Here is a 24,760-nt window from a genome sequence, read left to right on the forward strand (position 1 = left end):
CTTCTATTTCACCCAGCTCCCCAGCCCCCTCCCCTCTGGCAACCACCAGAATGTTTTCTGTATCTATGAATCTGTTTGTGTTTTGTTTTGTTTTTTAGATTTCACATATAAGTGAAATCATATGGTATTTGTCTTTGTCTGACTTATTTCACTGAGCACTATAGCCTCTAGGTGTATCCATGTTGGTGCAAAAGGGCCAGATCTCATTCTTTTTTATGGCTAACATTCCACTGTGTGTGTCTGTATATAAAATCTCACATACCTTCTTTATCCATTCATCTATTGATAGACACTCAGATTGCTTCCATATCTTGGCTATTGTAAATAACGCGCAATCAACGTACTGGTGCACACATCTTTTAGAGTGAGTGTTTTTCTTTTCTCCAGCTAAATACCCAGAAGTGGAATTACTGGATTGTATGAGAACTCTGAAATTGTCTGGGCTCAGCAAGGTGGCTCTTGTGGTCTCTTGCTGTAGACAGGAGCAGGGGCTGGAACATCGAAGATGACCCTCATCTTCCACATGGTGCCATCATTCCATGTCTAGCTGGGTTTCCTTGTAGTGTGGTGTCTGGGTTCCAGAAGGAAAAGGCTGCCAGTTGCCTTAAGGGCTAGGCCAGGAATTGGCACGTCATCACTTCATGGGATTCTATTGGTCCAAGCAACTGGGAAGGTGAGCCCTGGTTCAAGGGCTCTCTGTCCTCTTGGTGGCAGCGGCCAAGAACATGTGGCATGTCTCACCCACCACACTGCCCGTCAGGTTCACTTGTTTTGTTTTTTTCACTATATGGAATTAGTTCATCTATTTCATCATTTTTTCTTCTTTTACCTTGAGATAATGAGAACTCATAGATTAATTGGACATTGGTAAAGGTATTTCCTCTCTCAGGTGGCGGAATGCCTTGCTCTGACTAGGATGTGCCCTTAAGAGTGGATATGAGAGTGGCACCTGCGTGGCGCAGCTGATTACACGTTTGCCTTTGGCTCAGGTTATGGTCTCAGGGTCCTGGGATCGAGTCCCCACATTGGGCTCCCTGCTCAGAGGGGAGCCTGCTTGTCCTCCTCCCTTTGCCCCTCCCCCTACTCTCTCTCTCTCTGTCTCTCCCTCAAATAAATAAATAAAATCTTTTTTTATAAAGATTTTATTTATTTATTCATGAGAGAGAGAGAGAGAGAGAGAGAGAGGCAGAGACACAGGCAGAGGGAGAAGCAGGCTCCATGCAGGGAGCCTGATGTGGGACTCGATCCTGGGTCTCCAGGATCTTGCCCTGGGCTGAAAGCTGTGCTAAACCACTGAGCCACCCGGGCTGCCCAATAAATAAAATCTTATAAAAAGAGAGTAGGTACTAGAAACCTTTAAGGGGTATTATAATGGTGCGATTCCAACTGGAGGCCTCAGCACCTCTTCCATCCCATCAGCTCCTACCCCTTCTCCCTCAAGAGAGGGAGAGTACTTTGCAGAGCCTGAAATCTAGTCCTCCCCCAAATGCTGCCCTTCGGGGATTATCCACAGCCTTCCCAAATCTGCACCCCACCCCAAGGGTCCCCGTGGGTTCGCATTTCTCTGGAACCAGTGCCGGGGGCTGGCAGCCGGGGACAGGTGCACGGTAGCTGGTGGGGGTGTGCGGGCAGCCCCTGAGGGTGGCGGTCAGTGTGGTTCTCACCCTGCTGTCTCCAAGGTGGAGAATGTCATCACCCTCCAGAAGTGCCAGGATGTGCTAGAAGCAGAAGGAGAGAAGAAGACCATGATGAAAAAGATGATGGTGTGGGAACCCCGCACGGGTCTGTGGCGTTGGGTGGGTGGAGGTGGGAGTCCCAGTCCACAAACTGGTGAGACAAGGCTTGAGGTGGAGGACTGAGGAGAAGGCAGGATGCTTGGATTTGAGGCTCAGCCCACCTCTGACTGCCCTCCACCTCCCTGAGGGAGCTCAGCAAGCTACTTTCCTTCTCTGAGCCTGGCTCTTGTCATCTCATCAGCACCTGAGGTAATGCCTGTGCACCAGCTGGCTTGTTGGGAGGACACCACCCAGTGGTTAGACTGCTGTAGGGCCCTAGGCCCCTGGGAGCAGTCATTATTATTTAATACATTCTTTTCCCAGAAATTCCTCCTGGTGGGAAACATTCAAGAGTTTCCCTCATTGTTTTGCAATGACTTCACTTCTCAGTCATCCACTGGAATGGTTTGCACCACTGAAATCCTCAAAATTATATTTAGCTTTGGGTCCCTTAAAGATAAAAGCCTTGCCTTGGATAACTTCATTTCATTGACATTAATTGAGCACCTATTGTATGTAGAGGCTAGATCAAAAGTGAGAAGTAATTAGGTCATTTTTATTTTATTTTTTAAAGATTTTATTTATCTATTTGAGGGAAAGACAGAGAGAAAGAGAGAGAGAGAAAAAACCAGCTAGTGCACAAGCTGGGGGAAGGGAGAGGGAGAGAGACAAGCAGACTCCCTACTGAGCATGGAGCCCCATGTGGGGCTCCATCCCAGGACCCTGAGATCATGACCTGAGCCAGTCAGACACTTAACTGACTGAGCCAGCCAGCTGCTCCTTGGATGTTTTTAAAGGAATTCAAGTGGACCCCCTTCAAGAGCCATTCATGGTGTTTTCTGCTTCAGGCCAGTATCTGGCTTAAGTGTGCCTCCTGACCACGAGGCTGCCAAAGCAGTTCTTGCTGGGCCTTGTGTGTAGGGTGCAGCTGGTTGGGGTGCGGGATGTTTGTGGTGGCCTTGAACTGGGCTCAGGATGGGAATTGAGCAGAGAGCTGACTCTCCCCACAGAGGCCCTGCACGGTTCTGTCCAGGATGGGGGCTGTCACAGCTTGTTCCCTATGCTGAACAGTGGCCCCCATCCTGGGGGTTTGCATGGCCTCACCCCCCTCATCAGCCCCCCGTGGTCCCCCCATCCAGAGGCAGATCCAGGAAGAGCCACTGGATTCCCTCTCGAGCACCGTCCGCTGGCAGGCCATGGAGACCCTGACCCAGCTGAGGTGTCCACAGCCCTTCCCCAACCCCCTGCCCCTTGCCCCCTTCCCTGGGCTCCACCTGTCTCTCCTGGGGCCTGGCCTCTGTACCCAACCCTCTCCTGTGCCTTTGCCTTTCCCCAGGCCCTGTGCTCCACACCCACTTCCCTCCTCCGGGGCCATAGAGCCCCTCCCTACCCCCCTCCCTCACCGCTGGCCTGTCTTTCTCTCTCTGCCAGTCACACCCAGCCCATCCTGGGATGGCAAGAACGGTCAGAGCTGGTGGACACGTGTGTGAAGAGCGTGTTCTCCCTTCCATCGGTGCAGGCCATGCAGGAGAAGGACGAGGCCAAGGCTGAGGCCATACAGGTGAGTCCTTGGGGCTCCCCACATCCTTAGACTAGGGTGCATTTCTGAGCTCTCAGAGGGGAGAGAAAGAGCCTTCTAGGAGTTGGATGCGAATCTTCACCCTCCTATGCAAGCTCCTGGCCTGAGCAGGCACTTGATAAATATTTGGTGAATGAGTGAATCTTTGGAATAAGGGATTGCTCATTTGGGGTGCTCTGTCCACTCCTGGGTCCTGCCCTGAGCGAGGGATGTGAGCATGTGTTGGCCTGGCCCTCGGAGGTGGCCGGGATTGGGAGGAGGAGGGCTGAAGACCACGTGAGCTGGGGTGAGCGTAGAACCTCAAGGGGCTCATGTAAGCATCTTCCAACCTGTGCAGGGCTGTCCCAGGAGAAGTGGGTAGAGGTGACCTTAGTGTAGGAAGTTGGGTCAGTGAGGGAGACTCAAGGAGAGGAGTTTCAGCCAAGAGGGAGGTGCATTCCTTCATCCTTTCATTCAGCAAACACAATGCCCACTCCAGAAGTACCAGGGGGTGGGGGATACAGTAGAGGGAAGGCAGCGGGGAGCTAGACATTGTCAAAGAATCATACGAATAAATGCAAAATTGCAGCAATGGTAAGGGTTGCAAGCAAGGAGTACTTGGTGCTACTAAGAGCCTAGAATGGATGTCCTGGCCTAGGTGGGGGTCAGGGGTCATGGGGCTGTAGCTGACAGGTTAAAGAAGAGCTAGTTAGCTCGGAGGGGGAGTAGCAGAAGGAAGGGCATGCCCGGCAAGGGAACCACCTGTACAGTGGCCTGAGGACGGGGAGAACATGGTGACTCCAAGGATGACAAGGGGGCAGCATGGCCGGAGGCAAGAGTGCTGGGAAGCAAAGCTAGAATGCAGTGGTGACCAGGCCACCCTTGAGGGCAGCTTGAGGGCTCTGTGTCCTGAGGGACAAGACCCAAAGGCGGCCCGGGTGTGTGTGTGGGGGGGGGGGCGACGACGACGAGGACGACACTCTGGTCATGGGAAGTGCAGGCAGCCCTCCTGCAGTTCCAGGCCCGGACAGCAGAGGGCAGTGCTGCACAGCGATGGGCCAGAAGGAGGAGGGAGGTAGTTGGCAGGTGGGTGGCTTAGTAGTGGTGGTGTAACCTGGGTGTGCACAGACCAGGAAGCCCGGACAAAGACAACCTGGGGGACAGACAGACGTGAGGAGCTGGCAGATGGAATTGAGGCAGGGGACAGAGGGGCTCAAACCCCCTCTTCAGCCTACAGCTTCCTAAGACAATTCTGGGACTATGGTGTGGCCAAGAGAAAGGGAACCCAGGCGGGGGAGACGTGGCTCCCTGGAGGGGCCACTGGAAAATCTATTTGGGTCTAGGAGTAGCCATCACAGAACTTCCCAGAGACAATAATAAAAGTGAGGCTGGCCCTCCCGTTTACCTGGCTCCTACAGTTCTAGCCGCATTTCCCACCCATCCTCTCATTTGTTCCTCAACACGTTGTGTGACTTTGGAAAAATGTTTTTCTCATTGGAGAGAGAAGTGAGGGTCAGAGGGAGAGAGAATCCTCAAGCAGACTATGCTAAGCGTGGAGCCCCATGCAGGGCTCGATCCCAGGACCCTGGGATCACGACCTGAGCCGAAACCAGAGTCCGATGCTTAACCGACTGCACACCCAGGTGCCCCCACCAATTTGTTGATAAGGAAACTATAACCCATGGTGAGAGAGCAAAGTGTCCAATATCATACCTTAAGTTAGTCTCTCAGGTGGGGCCAGAAAGCAGTCTGAGTGTCCCTCCTCCCCTGACCCAGAGCAGGGTGCGGGTACGGGGTTGCTGGGGCCAGGTCCGCTCCAGCAGCCCCCTAGCAGCTGGTCCTCCTCCTGCCCACAGAAGCTTTACCAGCAGACCCTGGATGCCCTGCAGACCCTGCTCAACGCCCTCTTTGTTGAGGACCCCACTCCTGCTGGGCTGAAGAGCATCTTGGAGGTGTGGGGGTGGGAGGAGCAAAGGGACAGAGGGGAAAAGAGGAGCAGTGGGGGGCTGGGTCCAGAAGGAGCAGTTTGACTTCAGGATGTCATCTTGGGCCAGTGCTCCCCCCCCCCCCCCCCAGGGTCCCTACTACAGGTCCTGTTCCAAACTCCTGCCCCTTGGCTCTCTCCCTGTCCGCCCCCCCGCCCCCTGCGGTGTTCTGGCTCTAGCTGTCCCCATAGCTTTGCCTTCTCCGTTCTCATCCCTGTCTCTCTCTCTCCTCTATCCTCGTGACTCGCCATCTATCATCTCTCTCCTCGCTGACCTTCGTTCTCCCTCTGGTCTTCTGGTCTTAGCCTCAGCTCCTGGACCCCAGGGCTCCCTCTGCCCCAGGAGGAGGAGGAGGCGGAGGAGAAGGAGGAGAGGGCTGTGGACGGTTGCCTTTGTGCCCTGGCAGCTTCCTGCTGACCGGTAAAGGCTGACCGGCCCACTCAGGCGGCAGAGGGTGGCCTCCAGCCTGGAGCTCTGAGTCTCCCCCTTGTCCTTGCAGCCCCTGGGGCCCTGGATGAACTCCGGGAAGGCCCATGAGCGAGCACGGGCCGTGAACAGCAATGTCTCTGTGTTGAATCACACACTTCTGACCCTGCCTTTCTTTGTGAGTGGTCCCTGGGAGGGGAGGACACTCTGAGGAGGGAGAGTCTTGTTGGCTGTAAGGGAGCTGGTGCATCTGCCCAGAGATTCCCAGGTGGCCCTTGTCATCCTCAGAGGGCTCTGCTCTCAGGGCCCGACCATCCAGCTCTGTTCACTAATTGCTGTATAAGATTATTGAATTTCTAAGACCCAGTCCCTGAAGTTATGACACAAACAGATGTCCTCGGGGTTCCCGGCGCTGGGGCTTCTGCTGGGGAGGCTCATCCTTCGCATCGGGGATCCTGATGAGGAGATTGGCCGGGAGGCTCTGGACGGCATCATCATCCTCTACACCATCCTGGAGCTCCAAAAACGTAAGCCCTTTGGGGTGCCTCTCAGGCAGGGCTTCCGAGCAGGTGCTCAGCCTGGGAATTGACCAGAACCTTGGCAGCAAGGCACAGGTAGATGGAGACCAGCACAGGGTCTGATGGGGTCTGCGGAAGCCGGTGTGAAGCCTCAGTCCCCACAGGACCAGAGGGAGGCTACAAACAGCCCTATTTTGATTTAAGCAGTCCTTGTATCTGATCCCCTCTTCTTCCTTCCAAGTGTTATCTGACTCTAAGTGTCACATTCCTATGACGGCACCATGCACACCTAGGCGTGATGGCCCAGTGTGCTGAGAGCAGGGCAAGTCCATGTCATAGTCACCATGCATTCCCAAGGGCTAGCCCTGGGCTGGGCACATGGTGGGTGAATATTTATTCAATGAATGAACAAAGGACAAGTCCCATGTTAGAATCTGGAGTGGCTACAGCCTGTAGGTGGGAGAAGCACCTCAGATCCTGCTTTAGGGAGCTGGTGGTATGAAATGGGCTGACCCAGGCACTGGCATCGTACCTAGAGGTGTGCAGTCTCAGCAGCTTCCTGCCTCCTTCCTTTCCCCATGGTCCCAACCCTGCCCACGGGCCTTTGGCATGTTGTTTAAGCTTCCCTGGCTCTGGAGGCAGAGTGACCTGGCAATCTGAAATCACATTTAACTGGGTATCCTATATTTTATCTGGTGACCCCAGCCCCACACTGTTAAATTCTCAAGGATGAGGTGGTTTGTGGGGGTCCCCTGAGTATAGGGAGCAGCAAAGCTAGGCTTTGAACTTGGGTCTATCTGATTCCAGGTCTCAAGCTTCTTTCCTTTACAAATGACCCACACACTTGGTCCATATGGTCCCTCTGCTTCGACAGCCCTTCCTTGTGTTGATGCCCTGCGTACTCTGGGGGGAATCCAGGGAGGACCCAGGCCAGGCTGCAGTAAGGCCTTAGGAAATGAGCCTGAAATAGGTTTCCTTCAACAGAAAATATGAAGCCACCATGTTCCAGATCTATGCTAATTACTGAAAACACTGCAATGAAGTTAAATAACCCTCCCTATTGGGTTTACCTTCTTGTTGTCAAGAGACAGTGAACAAAATAAACAAGTAATACATATAGTGAAGTCAGATAACGATGAGCACTAAAGAACACAAATCAGAAAAAGAGGCTTGGGACTACCAGGGTAGGGACATTGCAGTTTAAAAGAGGTATCACCACACACCCACCAGAACAGTGAGAATCAAACTGACAGCTCACTGATGGGACGTGAAGCCTCTGGAACTCTCCTGCATTGCTGGTGGGCATATAATTGGGCCCGCCTGCAGCCTGCAAAACCGTTTGGCAGCATCTCCTGAGGCCGGACCTATGCCAACCTTAGGACCCTGCAAGTACACTCCTGACCGTGTACCTAACAAATGTGTGCATACATTTCCTGAAAGGCATTGGCAAGACATACCAGAATGTTCTTAGCAGCACCGATAGCTTTTTAAAAATGACCCAAATGTCCATCAGAAATAGAGAGGGCAGCCCGGGTGGGTCAGCGGTTTAGTGCTGCCTTCAGCCCAGGGCGTGATCCTGGAGACCCGGGATCGAGTCCCACATGGGGCTCCCTGCGTGGAGCCTGCTTCTCCCTCTGCCTGTGTCTCTGCCTCTCTCTCTCTCTGTGTCTCTCATGAGTAAATCAATAAAGTCTTAAAAAAAAAAGAAAAGAAATAAGAGAGAAATAAATGGTAGTGTATTCACACCACAGAAAATGACGCAGCACCACGTACCAATGAGCTAACGTGACTTGCGACAGCATGGATAAATCTTACCCGCAGGATGTTGAGGGAGAGGCAGGCACACAGGAGAACATACTACGTTAAGTCCAATAGCAAGAAATCTAACCTATGGGTTTAGGGGTCAGAATGGTAGTTGCCCCAGGTGGGGGAGGGGCAGGGGACTAAAGAGAACAAAGAGGAGCTTCTAGGGTACCCATTACGTTCTGCTTCCTGACCTGGGTCCTGGCTACCTGGATGTGTTCTCTATGTAAAAATTTGTCAAGCTGGTTTTCTAGGATTTGTGTCCTACCTCCATGTTTAACAAAAAGTCAAAAAAAAAAAAAATAGAGTGATTGGGCCTCACTGAGGCTTCTTTCTTGCAGGAACCAGAGATAAGGAAGAGACCAATAAGGAGGAGCTGTATGAGAGCAACAAGCGATTCCTGGGGCCCTACAACCCTGTCAGCCCATGCCAGAACATTCTGCGTGTGATTGCGGTGACTGCCGGCTGCCCACCAGCTCTGGGCCTTCCTGGGAATGGGGAGGGCCCACCCCAATCTCTTCTCCCCACTTCCATCTTTCCAGGCTCATGTCCCCTTTAAGGAAGCTTTCCCCAACCACATGGGCCCATCCCGAGTGCCCCTTCCTCCTCTGCTCTGTGCCCAGAAGCACATTATCCCACTCTGGGGGCAGGATGCATGTCTCCCCTTCTTCTGTAGCTCCTCCCCACCGTGTTGGACACCCACAGAGTACACATGCCTGGCCCTGCCGACTTCTGTGTGGATCTGGTGGTGGCTGTGTGTGTGTGTGTGTGTGTGTGTGTGTGTGGCTCCCTTAGGGTCCGTCCAGGTGTCAGTATCTCTGTGCTTTTGTTTCAGGAATTCGGAGACTTCCTGGGACCCCAGCAGGTAAAGGACCTGTTGCTCGCAGCCCTGGAAGGCTTGAAAGGCAGCTCAGAGACCCGGGGGAAGGACTCTGGGGAGATGATGCAGCTGGCCTCGGAGGTCACGCTCAGCTCCGTGCTGGAATGGTACCGCCACAGGGTGCTGGAGGTGGTAAGGCTCCCTGGGGGCAGGGGCTGAGCCGGAGACCTCACGGGGCCTGCTCATCCCTTGGGACCTGCCGCCTGGCAGTGGCAGGGTGGGGGGAACTGGAACCCCTAGGCGCGGGGGCAAGGCAGGGGTGGTGTGGCTGAGTTCTAGGTGCCCCCCTTGCGGGTGAGAAAGAACTCACTTACTGATCTGGTGGGGGTGGGGAGGGCAGTGAGGACAACTGGCTCTCCCAGGGAAGGAGCAGGTGTGCTGCTCCCCCCTCCCCTTCTCTCTCCTGGTGCCCTCCTCTCTCTCTTTCTCTTTTTTTCTCTCCCCTCCCTGGCCTCTCTATCCTGTCACCCCCACCCCCTTTCTCCTCCTGTCTCCCTACTCTCCCCATGCCTGCCTTGACCTTCCAACCGGACATCTGCCTGCTGCTCACGACTGCTCTGGCTCTGCCCTAGATCCCAGAAATCATGCAGGGCATCTATGTGCAGCTGAGCCACATCCAGGAGCCACGGGCCCGTGAGGTGGCCCTGCTGCCCGTCTCCCTCCTGGCCAGCTCCTTCATGACCGAGGTGGTTGTGGCCCTGCTCACATGCCCTCTACCGCTGGACAGGTACCAACTGGGGGGCTCCTGCCACCACAGCTTAGAGGGTTGGAGCAACCCCCATCCTGGGCTGGGTACCTGTCCTTCCATTCAGGGAAGGCCTTGCCTTCCCAGCTGAACCCTTTTCTATGTGGTCTGTGGTGCTTATGACAATTGTGGAGCACTTTTGAGGCACTGTGGAGAGCAGTAACATCTCTTCTTAGTACAATGATCCCACTTTACAGATGGGGAAACTGAGGGGCAGTTCCTTGTCCTCAGGCCCCAGTGAGCAAGCAACAGGATGAGGACCCAAACTGAGATTTGACCAACTCCAAGCCCAGCGCTCTAAGGATGCCATAGAAAGGAGGCCTGAGTGTTGGTGCTGACTCTGCCTCTAGCTGCTGTGTGGTCTTGGGTAGTTTACTTGCTCTCCCTGGGCTTCAGTGTTCCCCCATAGGCAAAATCGGGACATGCTCCCTGCATGACTCCCACCCCTGATGGCTGGTTGTGACAGGTAAGGTCACCAGCTGAGCCGGGTGCCTGCCCAGCCTGGACTGTCCAGTAGGATGCTCCCTCTCTCTGCCTTCAGGGAGCTCATGGTCTGATGGGCAGAGGGGACTGGACCAGAGAGATCAGACTGACTGCTCCAACCTCCCAGTCCAGAAAACACTCGCACACCTTTGAATGAACAGAACGAGGCAGGAAGCCTGTGACCCACACTTTAAGATCGTTGTATGATAGTTCACGCAGAATTGTGCCGATCTGTGGGGTGAGGTGTGCTTCTAGTAGGGATGATTGGTGTCATTCCTAGAGGCCAGGGAGATCGGGTGGGAAAGTGAGGGCCTGGGTGACATGTCCCCGACCTCCCACCTGGAAGATTTTCACCTCTTCTGGCCACACTACCCGCCGCCCCCCCCACACCTCCCCAAGGGTTTCTTCTGGGGATCACCAATCCTTCAGACTCACAAGACTGGCAGGACCACACCTGACACTCAGGATATAGGACAGATATAGGACACTCAGGGGCTCCTCCTCCCAGGAGTCCTCGCAGCAGCCTGTGCAGCAGGCCAGACAGAGCCGGGACAGAATGTAAGGACGCCTGGTGCTCAGGTGCCTTGCCGGTGCTTGCATGAGCCCCAGAGAGACTGGCTCCTTCCATCTTGTACCCTGGATGCCTCACATGCCTCACCCTAGTCTTTCCTCTGGGCTTATAAACTGGACTCTTGGGCCTCCCCAGTAAAAAGGTAGGGGCTGCCCTGGCTGAAATGGTTCATAAGAACTGCTACCTCTTACAAAAGATCTCCAGACTTTGCCTCTGGGGTCTCCACGGGGATGAGAGGAGTCCCAAGAGTCACTGCACCCTGGGAAGCTCAATGCTACAGCGTCCTCATGGGTTCTCATAGTTAATTTATAGTTCCTCCCAGCCCAGATGCAATTTACCACTTGGGTCATTTTTACCATAAGCAATGTTGCCTAGCAACATAGTTGACATACTATCTTTATCGGGTTTCCAGGGGAACAGAGCTAGGAAGTTAATGGGAGGTTCAAATGCTCATGCAGAGGGGAACAGGGCTCTGTTAACCCTTTAGTGCACCCCAGGCCTGTCAGTGCTTTCAGCTCTCCACAATAGATAGGAGCGCCCACAGGCTGGTGCCGGCTGGCCCGGAGGCTTTCCCCTGCCTTGTGAGGGGACTGGAGCAGGGACTCCTTGATACTATGCGACAAACGGAAGGTCCAGGCCCCAAGGGACCTCCTGGCACAGAGGAACGACCTCAGGCTCTGAAGGCACCAGACCCGGTCACTTCCTGACTCTGTAGCTCATTAGCTGCGATGTCATAGACTAATGATCTCACCTCTCTGAGCCTCAACTCTGCATCTGTAAAATTGGAATGACAACCCACCTTGAGGGTCTTTTGAGAATCCGGTGAACTGGAGTATCTTGCCTGTCTTGTTCGTATCTATATGCCTAGAGCCTTGTCTAGTGGCTGGTGTACAGCAGATGCTCCATATTTATTGAATAGATTGTGTATAAAGCACCTGGCCTGATACCTGGGAAACAGGGTTTTCAATCATTGCTTGCCCCCTGCCTCTTAAAGAGTGTGTTTTCTGGGCCATTCCTCACTGTCACACCCATGGATGCCATATTGATGGCATCTTCCCTTCTCCTTCCCCAAACCACTGGGAGGCAGGGTGGGCCCAGCGCCCTGGTCCCCAATCACCATCTCCACCCCTGACCTCCCAGCAATGGTGCAGAGATGTGGAGGCAGCTGATACTGCGCAAGCCCAGCTGTGATGTCCGAGATCTCCTGGACCTACTCCTCACCAGTCTGAAGGAGAAACCCTTCACCAAGAAGGGCCGGGCCTCCATCGTGCCCCTAGCGGTGAGGACCTGCCTGGCCTACCCTGTGCTCCCCGCTCCTCCCCTCCTGCGAGCTCAGTGCACCCAGCTTCTGGTCCCTGGCTCTGCCAGGAGCTAGTTGTGTAGCTTGGGCACCTCTGTGTTCAGGCTCTGTTCGTGACCCCCTGGACGGCACCGTGCTGCTGCCTACGGGGATGGCAGTGGCCTGGGAGGTGGGCTCCCAGACCTGGGTCTGAGAACTGGCATGGCTATGTTACTAGTTGGGGACCTGAGCAAGTCACTTCGCCTCGCTGAAGCTCAATCCCTGCATCAGTAAATGGAAATGATAATGAGGAAATTTGCCTCATGTGCTGGTTGTGAAGATAAAATGAGGTAACTCATTCATTCATTTAGTGACCTAAAATTTTTACATGCTCATCACCAGGCTCCAAGCTCAGTCCTGGGAACACAGAGGGAAAGGGGTCTCTGACTGCAGGAAGGTAGCTGGGTGGAGGGACAGATTTCTTTCTGCCTCTGTCATTGTCGCTCTGGTTCTAGCCAGCTGGATAATACCCCTGCTCGTCTCCCTGCTTCCACTCTAGGCCCTTCAATCTGTACTGCAGCCAAAAAGTCTTTGAAAATGCGCATCTGCTCTTCTCAATCCCCTCAATGGCTTCCCATTGCCCTTGAAAATAACACAGTATTCCTACCTGTGTTGCAAGGCCTTGTGCCCCTCTCCGGGCTTAACCACACTCCATGGTCCCTCTTACGTGCATGGCTCCAGCCTTGTTCTATTTTTCAAAAAATATTTATTTATTTATTCATTCATTCATTCATTCATTCATTCATGAGAGGCAGAGAGAGGCAGAGACACAGGCAGAGGGAGAAACAGTCTCCCTGCAGGGAGCCTGATGCAGGACTCAATCCCAGGACCCCAGGATCACAACCTAAGCCAAAGGCAGACGCTCAACCACTGAGCCACCCAGGCGTCCCTCCAGCCTTGTTCTTTGTCAGAAATTCATACATAGTATGCTATTTCTGTTACAGGGCCTTTGCGCATGCTGTTCCCTCTCCTGAACAGCTCTCCGCTAACCTAACTTCTAGTCATGCCTTAGCTCTCAACTGAAGCATCACCTCCTCAAGAAAGCCCTCCCTTATCTCCCTGACATGATCATATCTGTGCATATTACACTTTGCTTCACATACATTATCTTGGAGGAGTTGGCCCCAGTTGTGATTTGATTTGACAGTAATGTGTGGGGTTTTTTGAGTAATCTGTGAGATCCATGAATTCAGTGCCTGGACCTGTTTTACTCACCATGCTATCCCCTATACCTAATGTGTACCTGGCAGATAGAGATGCTCAATTTTTTGTTGTTGTTGGACTGATTTATTTATTCAACAACATTAGTTGAGCACTGACTATGTACCAGGCACACTCATGAATTCTGGAGATTAGCAAAAAGTAAGACATTTGGGGGGAGGAAAGCGAAGGAGGTATGGGTGGTATTTCCCCTTTACAGAGGGGGACACTGTTGCTTAGTCACATCGTAGGTCTTAGCCAAGGTCACAGAGCTAGTGAATGGTGGCACCATGGCTCAAGCCCAGATCACCTACCTCTGAATCCTGTGCTTCGCCACTGGGTCTCTCTGCCTCTCTCTCCTAGTGCCAAGTTCTATAAATAAAGCATGAGCATCCATTCCTTCCCTGATTTGGTCATTCATCCTCTCCTCTCAATCAGTATGTGTTTGTGTATTCTTGGGTCACTCATTTGTGCTTTTTTTGTTCAAGCATAGTTTGAGCATGGATAGAGCCCAGACTAATTTTTATCTCATGGTGTTGATAAACCACTTGAGCAAGACTGAGCCAAGAGCGGAGCCCTATGGCCCACCACTAGAGACTATCGCACAAACCGCGTTCTCTGGATACAGTCATTATCTTTGTTTTTTTTTTTTTTTTAATTTATGATAGTCACACACACAGAGAGAGAGAGGCAGAGACACAGGCAGAGGGAGAAGCAGGCTCCATGCACCGGGAGCCCGACGTGGGATTCGATCCCGGGTCTCCAGGATCGTGCCCTGGGCCAAAGGCAGGCGCTAAACCGCTGCGCCACCCAGGGATCCCAGTCATTATCTTTGATCTGTTGTGAAGGCTTTGAGTCCAAGAGGTTTATCTTAGCTCTGCCCCTGCCTCACTATATCACCTTGGTCAATCACTTCTTCTCTAGCCTTCGAATTTTGATCTGCAAAATGGGTGGTAATAAGTCCTGCCTTGTTTATTTTCCCTTTTCAGTAGAGTGAAATAGTGTGTGTGAAAGGGCTTCCTAAGCTGTAAAGTACAAATAGCTACCATTCATTGCTCGCATCCAGACTGCATTGTCACTTATTTCCCTGGGAACATGCCACATGCTCTTGTCACTTCACAATCAAATACCTTTCCTTTACGCCAGCAGTGGGGGGCACCGATCTTGGTCACTTCTCATCTCTCCCCTCATTCACTCTCCACCACACCTGTGAGGCTGGTGGGAAGAAGACCACTGACCCCGCCTGACAGAGGATGAAAGAATCTGAGGCCAAAGAGGGCCAGAGAGTAGTGGGGCCAGAATGAGCCCTTTGATTTTGTGACCCCCACCCGTCACCTCCCCCACTCCCGCCCCAGCATTGTCCTCCTGCCAGTTAGGGAGGCCTTGGTGGGCTGAGCGAGAGGCAGGCCCAGGCCAGCACCAGAGCTGGATGGCAGGTGGAGCAGTTCTACTGTGAGTGCCAGTCGGGTCCCAGGGAGCGTCATGGGTCAAATGCCAACAAAGCCAGGTTCCCAGGATTTTGGAGGTCTGGTGTGGGGAATCATGGATAGAAAGGGTAGGGTGTGATCAGTAGGTATGGAGTGACAGAGTCCAGGACTGGGCCTCCCTGGCTCCCACTCAAGGCTGGCATTTGTTTCTCAGTTGCTGGGCACAGGGGGAGGGAGTGAGGGAGGCCTGGTTTAATGGCCCAAAGTGAAGGGACAGCTAGCTGGTGCCCCACCATGGTCTCTGAGCCTGTGTTATGAATGAGGAAGAGGCAGGATATGAGGCAGTTGGTGTCTGAAAGCCTGGGTTCCAGTCCTAGCTCTACTCCCAAGGGCTAGGTGACCATGAGTAAGTGCCTTCACCCCTCTGAGCATGTCCCCTCAGCTGCACAATGGGATCAAGAGTCTACCTCATGAGATATGAGAGGAGCCCTCCACCCCATTCTTTCAGGGCTCTGTCAACACCCAAGAGGCAGGCTGTTGTTTTGGTGTGGGGCTCACCCAGAAAGCCAGGAGTTGGGGTGTGGTGGGGGGTGTAGAGATCTGGGCTCTACTAATTTGAGCCAGAGAAGAGCAAAGACCTAGGTCCGACCTGCTAGAGAAGCAGTCCAGGCCCCCCCAGGAGCCTCCTGCCAGCCTCCCCTCTGTCCCCAGGCAGCCAGCGGCCTGTGTGAGCTCCTGTCGGTCAACAGCTGCGTGGGCCGCGTGAGGCGCATCTACCCCCAGCTTCTCCTGGCCCTGCTCATTCAGGTCCATTATCACATCGGCCTCAACCTGCCAGGCCGCATGGCTTTCCGCAAGGATACCAAGAAGGACACTCAGCCTTCTGTCTTCATCCCCGTGCGGTATGTCCTGTTGTCCCTGGCTGGGGAAGGGCCACCTAGCAAGGCCCTTCCTAAAGTCTTTCGGGCAATCCATCGGTAGAAATTAGCTTTGGGACTAAAAGAGGAAACAGAAGCACACTTTCAAGAGAGCTGATAATTTGCTCAACAGCTGTTGGGGAGCACCTGCAGTGTTGCGTGTGTCAGACCTACCTGGTGCTGGATGGGAGCAAAGAGTCAGCCTTCCCCCAAGGAGCTCACAATTTCATATTTCCTCCTCCCTCCCTAGAGATATTATTTGTATTAGCTTTGTATCCAAGGCCCATCATTTTATTTTATTATTTTTATTTTATTTTATTTTTTAAGTGGACTCCACACAGGGCTTGAACTCACAACCCTGAGATCATGACCTGAGCTGAGATTAAGAGTTGGACACTTAACTAACTGAGCCACCCAGGCACCCCTTGCCATTTTATTTTTAATTATTAACCAGTACAGGTAATAGATGTACATGGGTAAAAATCTAAAAAGACATTAAAAGTGAGTCTCCTTTCCTCTCCTTACCCACTGAGCCTCCTCCAGAAGAGCCAGGTTCTTTCATACCCTTCTACAAGTGGTTTATGTAGAGATAAGCACACATTTATATTTTTATTTTTACACCAATAGTAGTGTAATTTGCAGTTATGCACTCTTGCTTTCAGCTTATACTAACTATATCATAGGAGAACATACACATAGAGCTGCCTCGTTATTTTTAACATCCACATGATATTCCAATATACCATCATTTTTAACCAGGATCCTCTTGGTTTAGGTACTTTGCAGCCCCCTTTGCCATTATGGACAATACTGCAATGAGTTAATTGATATGTCTTTACGCACACACATGCTTGTACATGTAGGACAAGTTCCTGAATGTAGAATGGGCACATCGATGAGTTTCTGCATTTCAATCTCAAGGGGAGACAGGGATATGTGGCAGAAAGTGCTCTTGACCAGTGAGTGATGAAGGGGAAAATGGAGTACCCCCTAAAGCACCCAGTTTGCCACACGCCCCTCTGCCCCCCAGAGGTCACTGCGTCCAGTAAGATGTGAGAATGGCTGTCTCCTACACCTTTGCCAGCATGATGGAACAGAAGGTGTTTATATCTTTGCTGATCTGAAAGTTGAAAAAAGAAATGCTGTCATTTTAGTTTGTATTTCTTTTATTATGAGTGAAGTTGAGGTTGAAATGTCATTTGTGTTTCCTTTTTTTTTTTTTTAAGATTTTATTTATTTGAGAGAGAGGGAGAGAGAGAGAGAGCATGCATGCACATGAGTGGTAGCAAGGAGGGGCAGAGGGAGATGGAGAGAATCCCAAGCAGACTCCCCACTGAGCACAGAGCCCAGTGCGGGGCTCCACCTCAGGGCCCTGAGATCATGACCTGAGCCAAACCAAGAGTTGGTCCCTTAACCAGCTGAGCCACCCAGTGCCACTGTGTTTCCTTTTCTATGAGCATTGTTTGCCCAATTTTATATAGGACTATTGGGAATTTTTCTTGTTAATTTTTAAGATTTTATTTACTTATTCACGAGAGACACAGAGAGCGAGGCAGAGGGAGAAGCAGGCTCCCTGCATGGAACTCAATGCAGGGCTCGATCCCAGGACCCTGGGATCACATCCTAAGCCAAAGGCAGATACTCAACCACTGAGCCACTTAGGCGTCCCTTCTTGTTAATTAGTAAGAGCATTTTATATATTAAGGACATTAACTCTTTGTTACTTGTATTCCAGTTTGTCACTTAACTGGTAACTATTTTCTGATCTTTGGCTGTTCAGAAGGTTTAAATTTGCGTGTAGTTGAGTTTAGCAGTCTTTCCTTCTTTGGCTTTTTTTTTTTTTTTCAGAGATTTTATTTATTTGTTCATGAGAGACACACACAGAGAGTCAGAGACACAGGCAGAGGGAGAAGCAGGCTCCAAGCAGGGAGCCCAATGTGGGACTTGATCCCGGGTCTCCAGGATCATGCCCTGGGCTGAAGGCGGCGCTAAACCGCTGAGCCACCTGGGCTGCCCCCTTCTTTGGCTTCTGTTGTGTGCTCAGAGGGGTACACTTTGAGGCACTGAGGGCAAGCAGTTGCATAGCTGGGCTTAAGGTCAGAACATCTTGGGTTTGAGTGCTGGTCCCATCATTTATTTAGGCTTTGTATGTTGGCTAAACCACTTTAACCTCTTGGCAGCTTGGTGTTCTTGCCCATGAAATGGGGCAAGTGATTCCTGCCCCAGGGTTCTTTTTTGTTTTGTTTTTTAAGATTTTATTTGTTTATTCATTAGAGACAGAGAGAGGCAGAGACACAGGCCAAGTGAGATGCAGGCTCCCTGTGGGACTCGATCCCAGGACATCAGGATCATGCCTTGAGCCTAAGGCAGATGCTCAACCACTGAGCCACCCAGGCGTCCCCCCACAGGTGTGTTGTAAGGACCGAATAGGACCCCACATCACAGCGGGACACCACGTGCCAAGGGTGCAGCACCAAGTCTGAGCACCTGGCACTCGGGAGGGTGGCACCCTTGGCTCAGAGAGCTGGTGGGTTCGGGGAGAGCAGAGAAGGTGCTAGAGGAGGAGCAAGAGGAACACGAGGTGGCAAAGTCCTCAACGGTTGAGGGATAAAGGGCGTGATCTTTCCGCTCCCAAGACCCCCTGAGTTAGGCCTGGGTGAGGGAGCTGGAGAGAGCCCAGTGTCCACCTGTGCAGTGCAGCTTCTGTGCTCTGCGGCAGCCTTGGGCTTTGGTGCAGCTCTGTGTTGGGTCATTGGCCCCCCATCCCGCGAGAGGAGGACTGGCAACACTTGCTCCACTTTGCTGGGAAAAGCTGGGGAACTTCTAGAAAGGTGGAGCTCGCAGAGTGGGCGTTTGAGGGACCCAAAAGACCTGCACCACCACCCACAGCCTTCTTACCGGCAGTGTCACCTCTGCCTTCTTACAAAGCAGCACAGACCTCATTTGGGGTCTTTGGGAGTGGGTGGGGAGGAAGGAAGACGGGTAGAGTCATTTTTGTAAAAATTTGGAGCCTGATCAAGGAAACGGGGGAAGAGAGCAGTGATGTAACTATGATGTGGTGCTGTGTCCAAAAGCGTTGGCCTGATTCTGAGTTCCCCGCCTGGTACAAACCGGGGTCTGGGTAAAAGCTGCGACTGTCTGAAACCCTGAAGTCACTTCCTTCCCTGTGGAATTCCTGAGCTCAGAGCTGTCCCCATGGCAGGCAGAGAGCAGGTGACCAGCTGCTCCTAGAGATGGGGACACACTCGGAGGGGAGGGTGGTCAAGTCACGGAGGAGAACATATGTAGGAGGCTCATTTGGTCTTGGTTAAAGGTGCTGGTGTTTGACTGGAAGGTCGAATCTTCCTCCTCCAAATGAAAATGCATAAATCTCTGCTTTGCTGTTCAGCCAGTGCTTGGAGTTTTGGGGGTGAGGGAAGAAGGTGGGGGAAGGGACGGCTGGGGAGGGCGAGCCCCAGGCTCTTAGGTTGGGTAACACCTGGAGCCTGCCTCCCTCTCTCCCTTCCTGTGTTTGTGTGTGTGTGTGTGTGTGTGTGTGTGTGTGTGTGACTTTGCTGGTTCAGGACTGTAACTGACAGCACACGTCTCAAAGAATCAGCGCAAAGCTTGCATGGTTCTGAAAGCCCTGGCCTCAGTAGAAACTTGAATTTTCACACTGAATCAGTAGTCATTACAAAACCCAAGACATGAAAATTAAAAGCAAATTCCTGAACATCACCTGATCTCTAAAATGCTTTGATGCTTTGTCTTGAATCACGAGAACCACCAACTCTCAGTATCTCCTGAGGCACGTCCATACGTTATAAACTCTTTAAACGAGGGCTTACATTTCTAGAAAACTTTGTTTAAATGTAAGCTTCATTTCACACATTGCCCAGTTTTTAAAATATTTTATTTATTTATTCATGAAAAACACAGAGAGGCAGAGACATAGGCAGAAGGAGAAGCAGGCTTCCTGCAGGCAGCCTGATGCGGAACTTGATCCCAGGACCCCGGGATCATGACCTGAGCCAAAGGCAGCCGCTCAACCACTGAGCCACCCAGGCACCTCTGTCCATTTTCATTTCATTTTATTTTATTTTTAAAAATATTTTTATTTATTTATTCATGAAAGACACACACACACACACACACACACACACACACACACTCACACAGAGGCAGAGACATAGGCAGGGGGAGAAGCAGGCTCCATGCAGGGAGCCCGATGTCGGACTCGATCCTAGGACTCCAGGATCATGCCCTGAGCTGAGGGCAGGTGCTAAACCGCTGAGCCACCCAGGGATCCCCCATTTTCATTTTAATAAAGGGATACACACACACACACACACACACACACACACCTGTGGACACCCGGCACTGTGCCGAGGACACAGCAGGGCATCAGCTGGTAGCTGTCCCCCCTTTTTGCTCCTTCACAGCAAGGCTGCTCAAGCTGACCCGAAGCTCTGGTTCCCAGCCTCATGAATCCATGGGTTGTGAAAGCTCCCCCTACCTCCCACCCGCACTGCCCCCCGGGGTTGCTGTTGTGTATCCAGGTTGGGGGATCCCTCCTTAAGTGCCCTGAGAGGGTAAAGGACTCAGGCCAACAGGAGATTGTGTACAAGTGAGTGGGGGTGGGGGGGCTGCCCTGCAGGGAGCTGCCCTGTCAGGAGCATGAAGGGAAGAGGAGGGGAGAGAGAGGCAAGCCCAGGGGCTGGGGGGCTGCTGGGGACACCTGGCTCTGACCCCTCCCTCCAGGAAAGAGGCTCAGAAGAAAAGGGAGGGTAAAGCACCATTTGGGGGAATTTTGCTTCTGTTTACTCTCTCAAAGCTAATAAGTTTTAAAAACTTATTAAAAAGCCGCTTTTTGGGGGTACACTGGTGACTACTACCTAATGATCAGCAAGGCCCAGAGAAACTTGTGTGGCCAGATTGGAGCTGATGATGGGAGAGGCCGGCTGGAGGGAGGCCCGGCCCACGGAAGCCAGGGCCATGAGGTCTCAGCCCCCTTGTCTTGGCAGCTGGGTGGTCAAAGTGGTGAAAACCCTGCTGCTGAGGATGGGCTGTTCGTATGAGGCCACCTTTCTGGAGGACCAGGGCGGCTGGGAGCTCATGGGGCAGGCGGAGAACCACCACCGAGGAGTGTCCCTGCTGGCAAGGTGAGGCTGGGGCTGCGGGGGCAGAGGTAGGGGGAGGGAGAGTCGTCAGCAAGGGAGAGACTCGGGTTTGCACCTGTCTCTGGGCAAGACCTTTGCCTCGGCCCATCACCTCCTCTAAGTGGGGGGGGGGGGTAGCGTTCAGCTCGGTGGGTGGACACGCTCTGTGGACGCTCACAGGCCATAACAGTGCCTGGCAACCGCAGAGCACTCAGCTTACATATGAAGCACCTTTTCTCACTGCATTAGGACTTAGTTCCTATACTAATACGGACGTGGTGGTATAGTGAGTAGTTTACAGTGTGGCCCTGGAGCTGGGCTGCCTGGGTCTGAATCCCAGCTCACCACCTCTCAGCTGTGTGACTCAGGGCCAGTTCCTGTCCCTCGCTGGGTCTCAGTTTCCCCCCACCCTCCGCCCTGCCCTGCTCATGTGGAACTAATAATAGGAGCCATCTCCAGGGTTTAGGATAAGGGTTGAAATACTTTGAACAGCTCCTGGTATATGGGAAGGGCTCAGCACAGGTTAGCTTCCACTGCATTTTGCTGACTGGTGGAGCAAGGGTTACCAGCACAGCAGGATGCCAACCAAGGTCCAGAGAGGGACAGCTATGTACGAAAGGTCACACAGCCAGGAAGAGGCAGTGCTGGGAGATGACCTGCTGACCCAGACCGGGGCTCTTCCCTTTGCCACTATACACAGCCTCCTGTAGGGTCGGGAAGGGGGACCTCGATTTTGACAATGTGGCTCCTGCAGGGATCTCAGGATACAATTGTATTTACTGAGCACCTACTATGCTCTAGGCACCATACAAAGAGCTATACGCTCTGTGCTCCTGGGCAAGCTTTCCCACTCTGAGCCTCAGGTTCCCCGTCTGTAAAATAAAGCAGTTAAACTAGATGGCCTCTGAGATCCTCTCCAGGTGGGAAATCCTGGGAACCCAGGACCCCAGGTGCCCCTGCCTTGCTCAGAGGTTAGAGTGTCAGATCAGATCCCCCCTTCCCCAGCAGGTGCCCTGGGGCAGGAGAGCCTGAGGGGACTGCTCACCCTTCCTCACTCCCAGGGCCATGGTGCACTACTCCTGCCAGGAGCTATGCCGCATCCTGTACCTGCTCATCCCACTCCTGGAGAGAGGCGACGAAAAGCACAAGATCACTGCCACCGCCTTCTTTGTGGAGGTACCGAGGGGCAGCAGGCACGGGGTGAGGCTCCTCCTCCCCAGGCCCTGGAGCATGGGCCTCAGTTTATATTCCTGGTCATTTCTCCTGTGCAAACAGTACTTAAGAATGGAGAGTTTCATGGGCCTGGGTGCTCTAGAACATACAGACCTCATAGGGTCTCCCTTTGCTCCTCCTGTCTTCACTCCTTCCAGACTCCCCTCCATGCCCGGGCAACCCCCAGCCTTGGCTGGGCACTGCCTTGTGCCGAGCACCAGATTAGAGATGTAAGGTTGGTGATACAAATATGAAATCAACTATGCCCAGTCCTCAGGGAATTCTCAGTGTGTCAGGGAAGCCAGAGGACACCCTAGTTATAACATGAGGTGCCAGGGAGTGACCTGTGTTCTGATGGGAGCAGTCTAGGCTGCGGTAGAACAGGAAACTTGAGGTGGTGGTGGTGGTGGTGGTGGTGGTGGTGGTGGTAGCATCATGGAGGGCTTCCTGGAGGAAGCGACATGTAAGCTGAGTTGAGTGCATGGAGAGTACTAGGCAAGGTGCTGGGAAGGATGACTCAGGAGGTTGGTTAGGGTCAGAGTCAGAAGAGGAGACCCACCAGCGATAATAGCTAACATTTACTGAGCACTTACCATCTTCCAGGCAAATTCTTAGAGTTTTACACATTTTGATTCATTGAATCCTCATAATAATCCCACGATGCAGATGCTATTTCATCCCCCATTTTAGAGGAGGAAACTGAGGCACAGATTTGAGTCAATTTTCCAACACCATGCAACTTGTAAGGGGCAGACTCAGAATACAACCCAGACTCCTGGGTTCTCAAACCCAATTTCTCCCTCCCTCCCTCCCTCCCTCTCTTTAGTTTAGAAAAAAATCTGGTAAAATATATATAACATAAAAGTTAACCATTTTAGGGGCACCTGGGGGGCTCAGTCAGTTGAATGTCCAGCTCTTGGTTTTGGCTCAGGTCATGATCTCGGGGTCCTGGGGTTGAGCCCCGTGTCAGGCTCTGCGCCTAGTGTGCAGTCTGCTTGTCCTCCTCCCTCCTCCCTTCTCTCTCTCCCTCTCTCTCTCTCTCTCTCTCTGTCTCTCAAATAAATAAAATCATTAAAAATAAGTTACCCTTTTCGCCATGTTTACGTGGACATCCCAGGGGTACGACGTACCCGCACACTACATGCAGCCAGCAGCACCATCCACAGAACTGCTCATCTTCCTTCCCGAGTGCAGCTTCTGTCTCAAACTGAAACTGTATTCATTAAACAGAACCTCCCCAAAAAATAAAATAAAATAAAAATAAACACAACCTCCTGTTCTGCCTCCCCAGCCCCTGGCAACCAACTTTTTACTCTGTCGCTATGAACTTGGCCATTGTAGGCTTCACGTAAGTGGAATCCACTTAAGTGGAATCATACAATATTTGTCCTTTTGTGTCTGGCTTATTTCTCTCAACATTATGTCTTCGAGGCTCATGCGTGAAGTTAACAGGGCTCAGAATTACATGTTTTTTTTAAGGCTGAATAATATTCCCTTGTATGTAAACACCACACTTGGTTTATCCATTCATCTGTCGCTGGATGCTTGTAAAACCCACTCTCCCAACAACCACTCTTCCCGTCTCTCCTGACCTGCTGGTTGTCATGCCCGGGTCTGCGCTATCATCAGGGGCTGCAGTGTGGGGTTCAGAGGTAGGAGGCTCACTTTCTGCTCAGAAAGTGGAAGGTTAAGGAAGGCTTCCTGGAGGAGGTGCCATCTGAGCTGGGCCTTGACAGGTGAGTAAAGTCCGGGAGATGGACAGGAGGCAGCAAGGCCCTCTGGGCATTTCCTGCGTCTCTCCTGCCTCGCTAGATGGACTGTGAGTCTGCAGAGGAGGGACTGTGAGGGACTCACAGTCGTGTTTGCATTACATCCCCGGCCCTGAAAGCTCCCTAAGAAGTAAGGATTGGATGGATGAGTGAGTCGCCCAGAGGAACACTTGGCCTGGCCCTGCTAGGACCAGTAGAAGGTGTCACCTCCAGGAGGACAAGCTTGGGTCTTAGGGTCAGGCGTCCTAGGTTCTGGCCCCAGCTCTGCCAGGTTCTAATTTCCTCGATGGACCTGGTGAGGGAAAGGTAAAGTTCAGTTTCTAGAGGACCTGAGATATCCCAAACACTGTGCTGACCTCTTTCACATGTCACCCCTGGATTTGCACAGTGGTGCTGAAAACAAGGCTGCTTCAAGATCCCACCACACAGCTCAAGGGATCCAGAGAGACTCTGGCTAGGTGTGCTTGACTGGATCTTCTTTTCTTTTCTCTCCTTTTTTTAAGATTTTATTTATTTATTTGAGAGAGTGAGAGAGAGAGAGAGCACAAGCAGGGGCAGGGGGCAGAGGCAGAGAGAGAAGCAGACTCTCGCTGAGCAGGGAGCTCGATGCAGAGCTCGATCCCAGGACCCTGGGATCATGAGCTGAGCCAAAGACAGACGCTTAACCAACTGAGCCACCCAAGTGTCCCTGGATCCTCATTTCTGCTCGCCCACTTCTCTCTAAGTGGTTCTTGGGGGAGACAGTGGAGGTTGCACCTTGCAGACCCCAGGGGAGGTTCCCATGTCCACTACAAGGTCAGGGGCGCTAGGCTTAACCTTAGGGCCACTGCTCAACGTTCCCCTGGAACTCTGAGCAGTGGCCCTCCTCCCTGCAGCAGTGTCCTCAGCCAGTTCAGTCCCTCTCCCACTCCTCAGAAGAGGGGGGCTACTCTTGGCCAGAGCCACTCCCCAACATTCACTGTGGTACGTTGACATAGCTCGCATATCCTGCCCACCCAGGCTTCCCCAGCTGCC

General features: G+C 52.4%; 1 protein-coding gene across 5 annotated transcripts in view; it reads left to right on the forward strand.

The window, feature by feature from the left end:
- MROH7 (maestro heat like repeat family member 7) overlaps nt 1–24,760 on the forward strand; it is a 55,257-nt gene that overhangs the window by 19,285 nt on the left and 11,212 nt on the right. For 3 of the 5 annotated variants that reach the window (XR_012028107.1, XM_072820341.1, XM_072820340.1), the window contains exons 5-17: nt 1,680–1,763; nt 2,915–2,994; nt 3,207–3,336; nt 5,190–5,285; nt 5,818–5,922; nt 6,136–6,271; nt 8,407–8,519; nt 8,901–9,077; nt 9,518–9,672; nt 11,885–12,023; nt 15,422–15,612; nt 20,631–20,768; nt 21,827–21,965. Coding sequence is in view for 4 of the 5 variants with exons in the window: in XM_072820341.1 (XP_072676442.1) it covers nt 1,680–1,763; nt 2,915–2,994; nt 3,207–3,336; nt 5,190–5,285; nt 5,818–5,922; nt 6,136–6,271; nt 8,407–8,519; nt 8,901–9,077; nt 9,518–9,672; nt 11,885–12,023; nt 15,422–15,612; nt 20,631–20,768; nt 21,827–21,965 (1,683 nt within the window). In the remaining variant the exon portion in view is untranslated. The remainder of the gene's footprint in view (nt 1–1,679; nt 1,764–2,914; nt 2,995–3,206; nt 3,337–5,189; nt 5,286–5,817; nt 5,923–6,135; nt 6,272–8,406; nt 8,520–8,900; nt 9,078–9,517; nt 9,673–11,884; nt 12,024–15,421; nt 15,613–20,630; nt 20,769–21,826; nt 21,966–24,760) is intronic. The other 2 variants (XM_072820342.1, XM_072820343.1) reach the window with 2 other exon arrangements.

This window comes from Canis lupus, chromosome 3 (genome assembly GCF_048164855.1).
Source record: "Canis lupus baileyi chromosome 3, mCanLup2.hap1, whole genome shotgun sequence".
Lineage (NCBI taxonomy): Eukaryota > Metazoa > Chordata > Mammalia > Carnivora > Canidae > Canis > Canis lupus.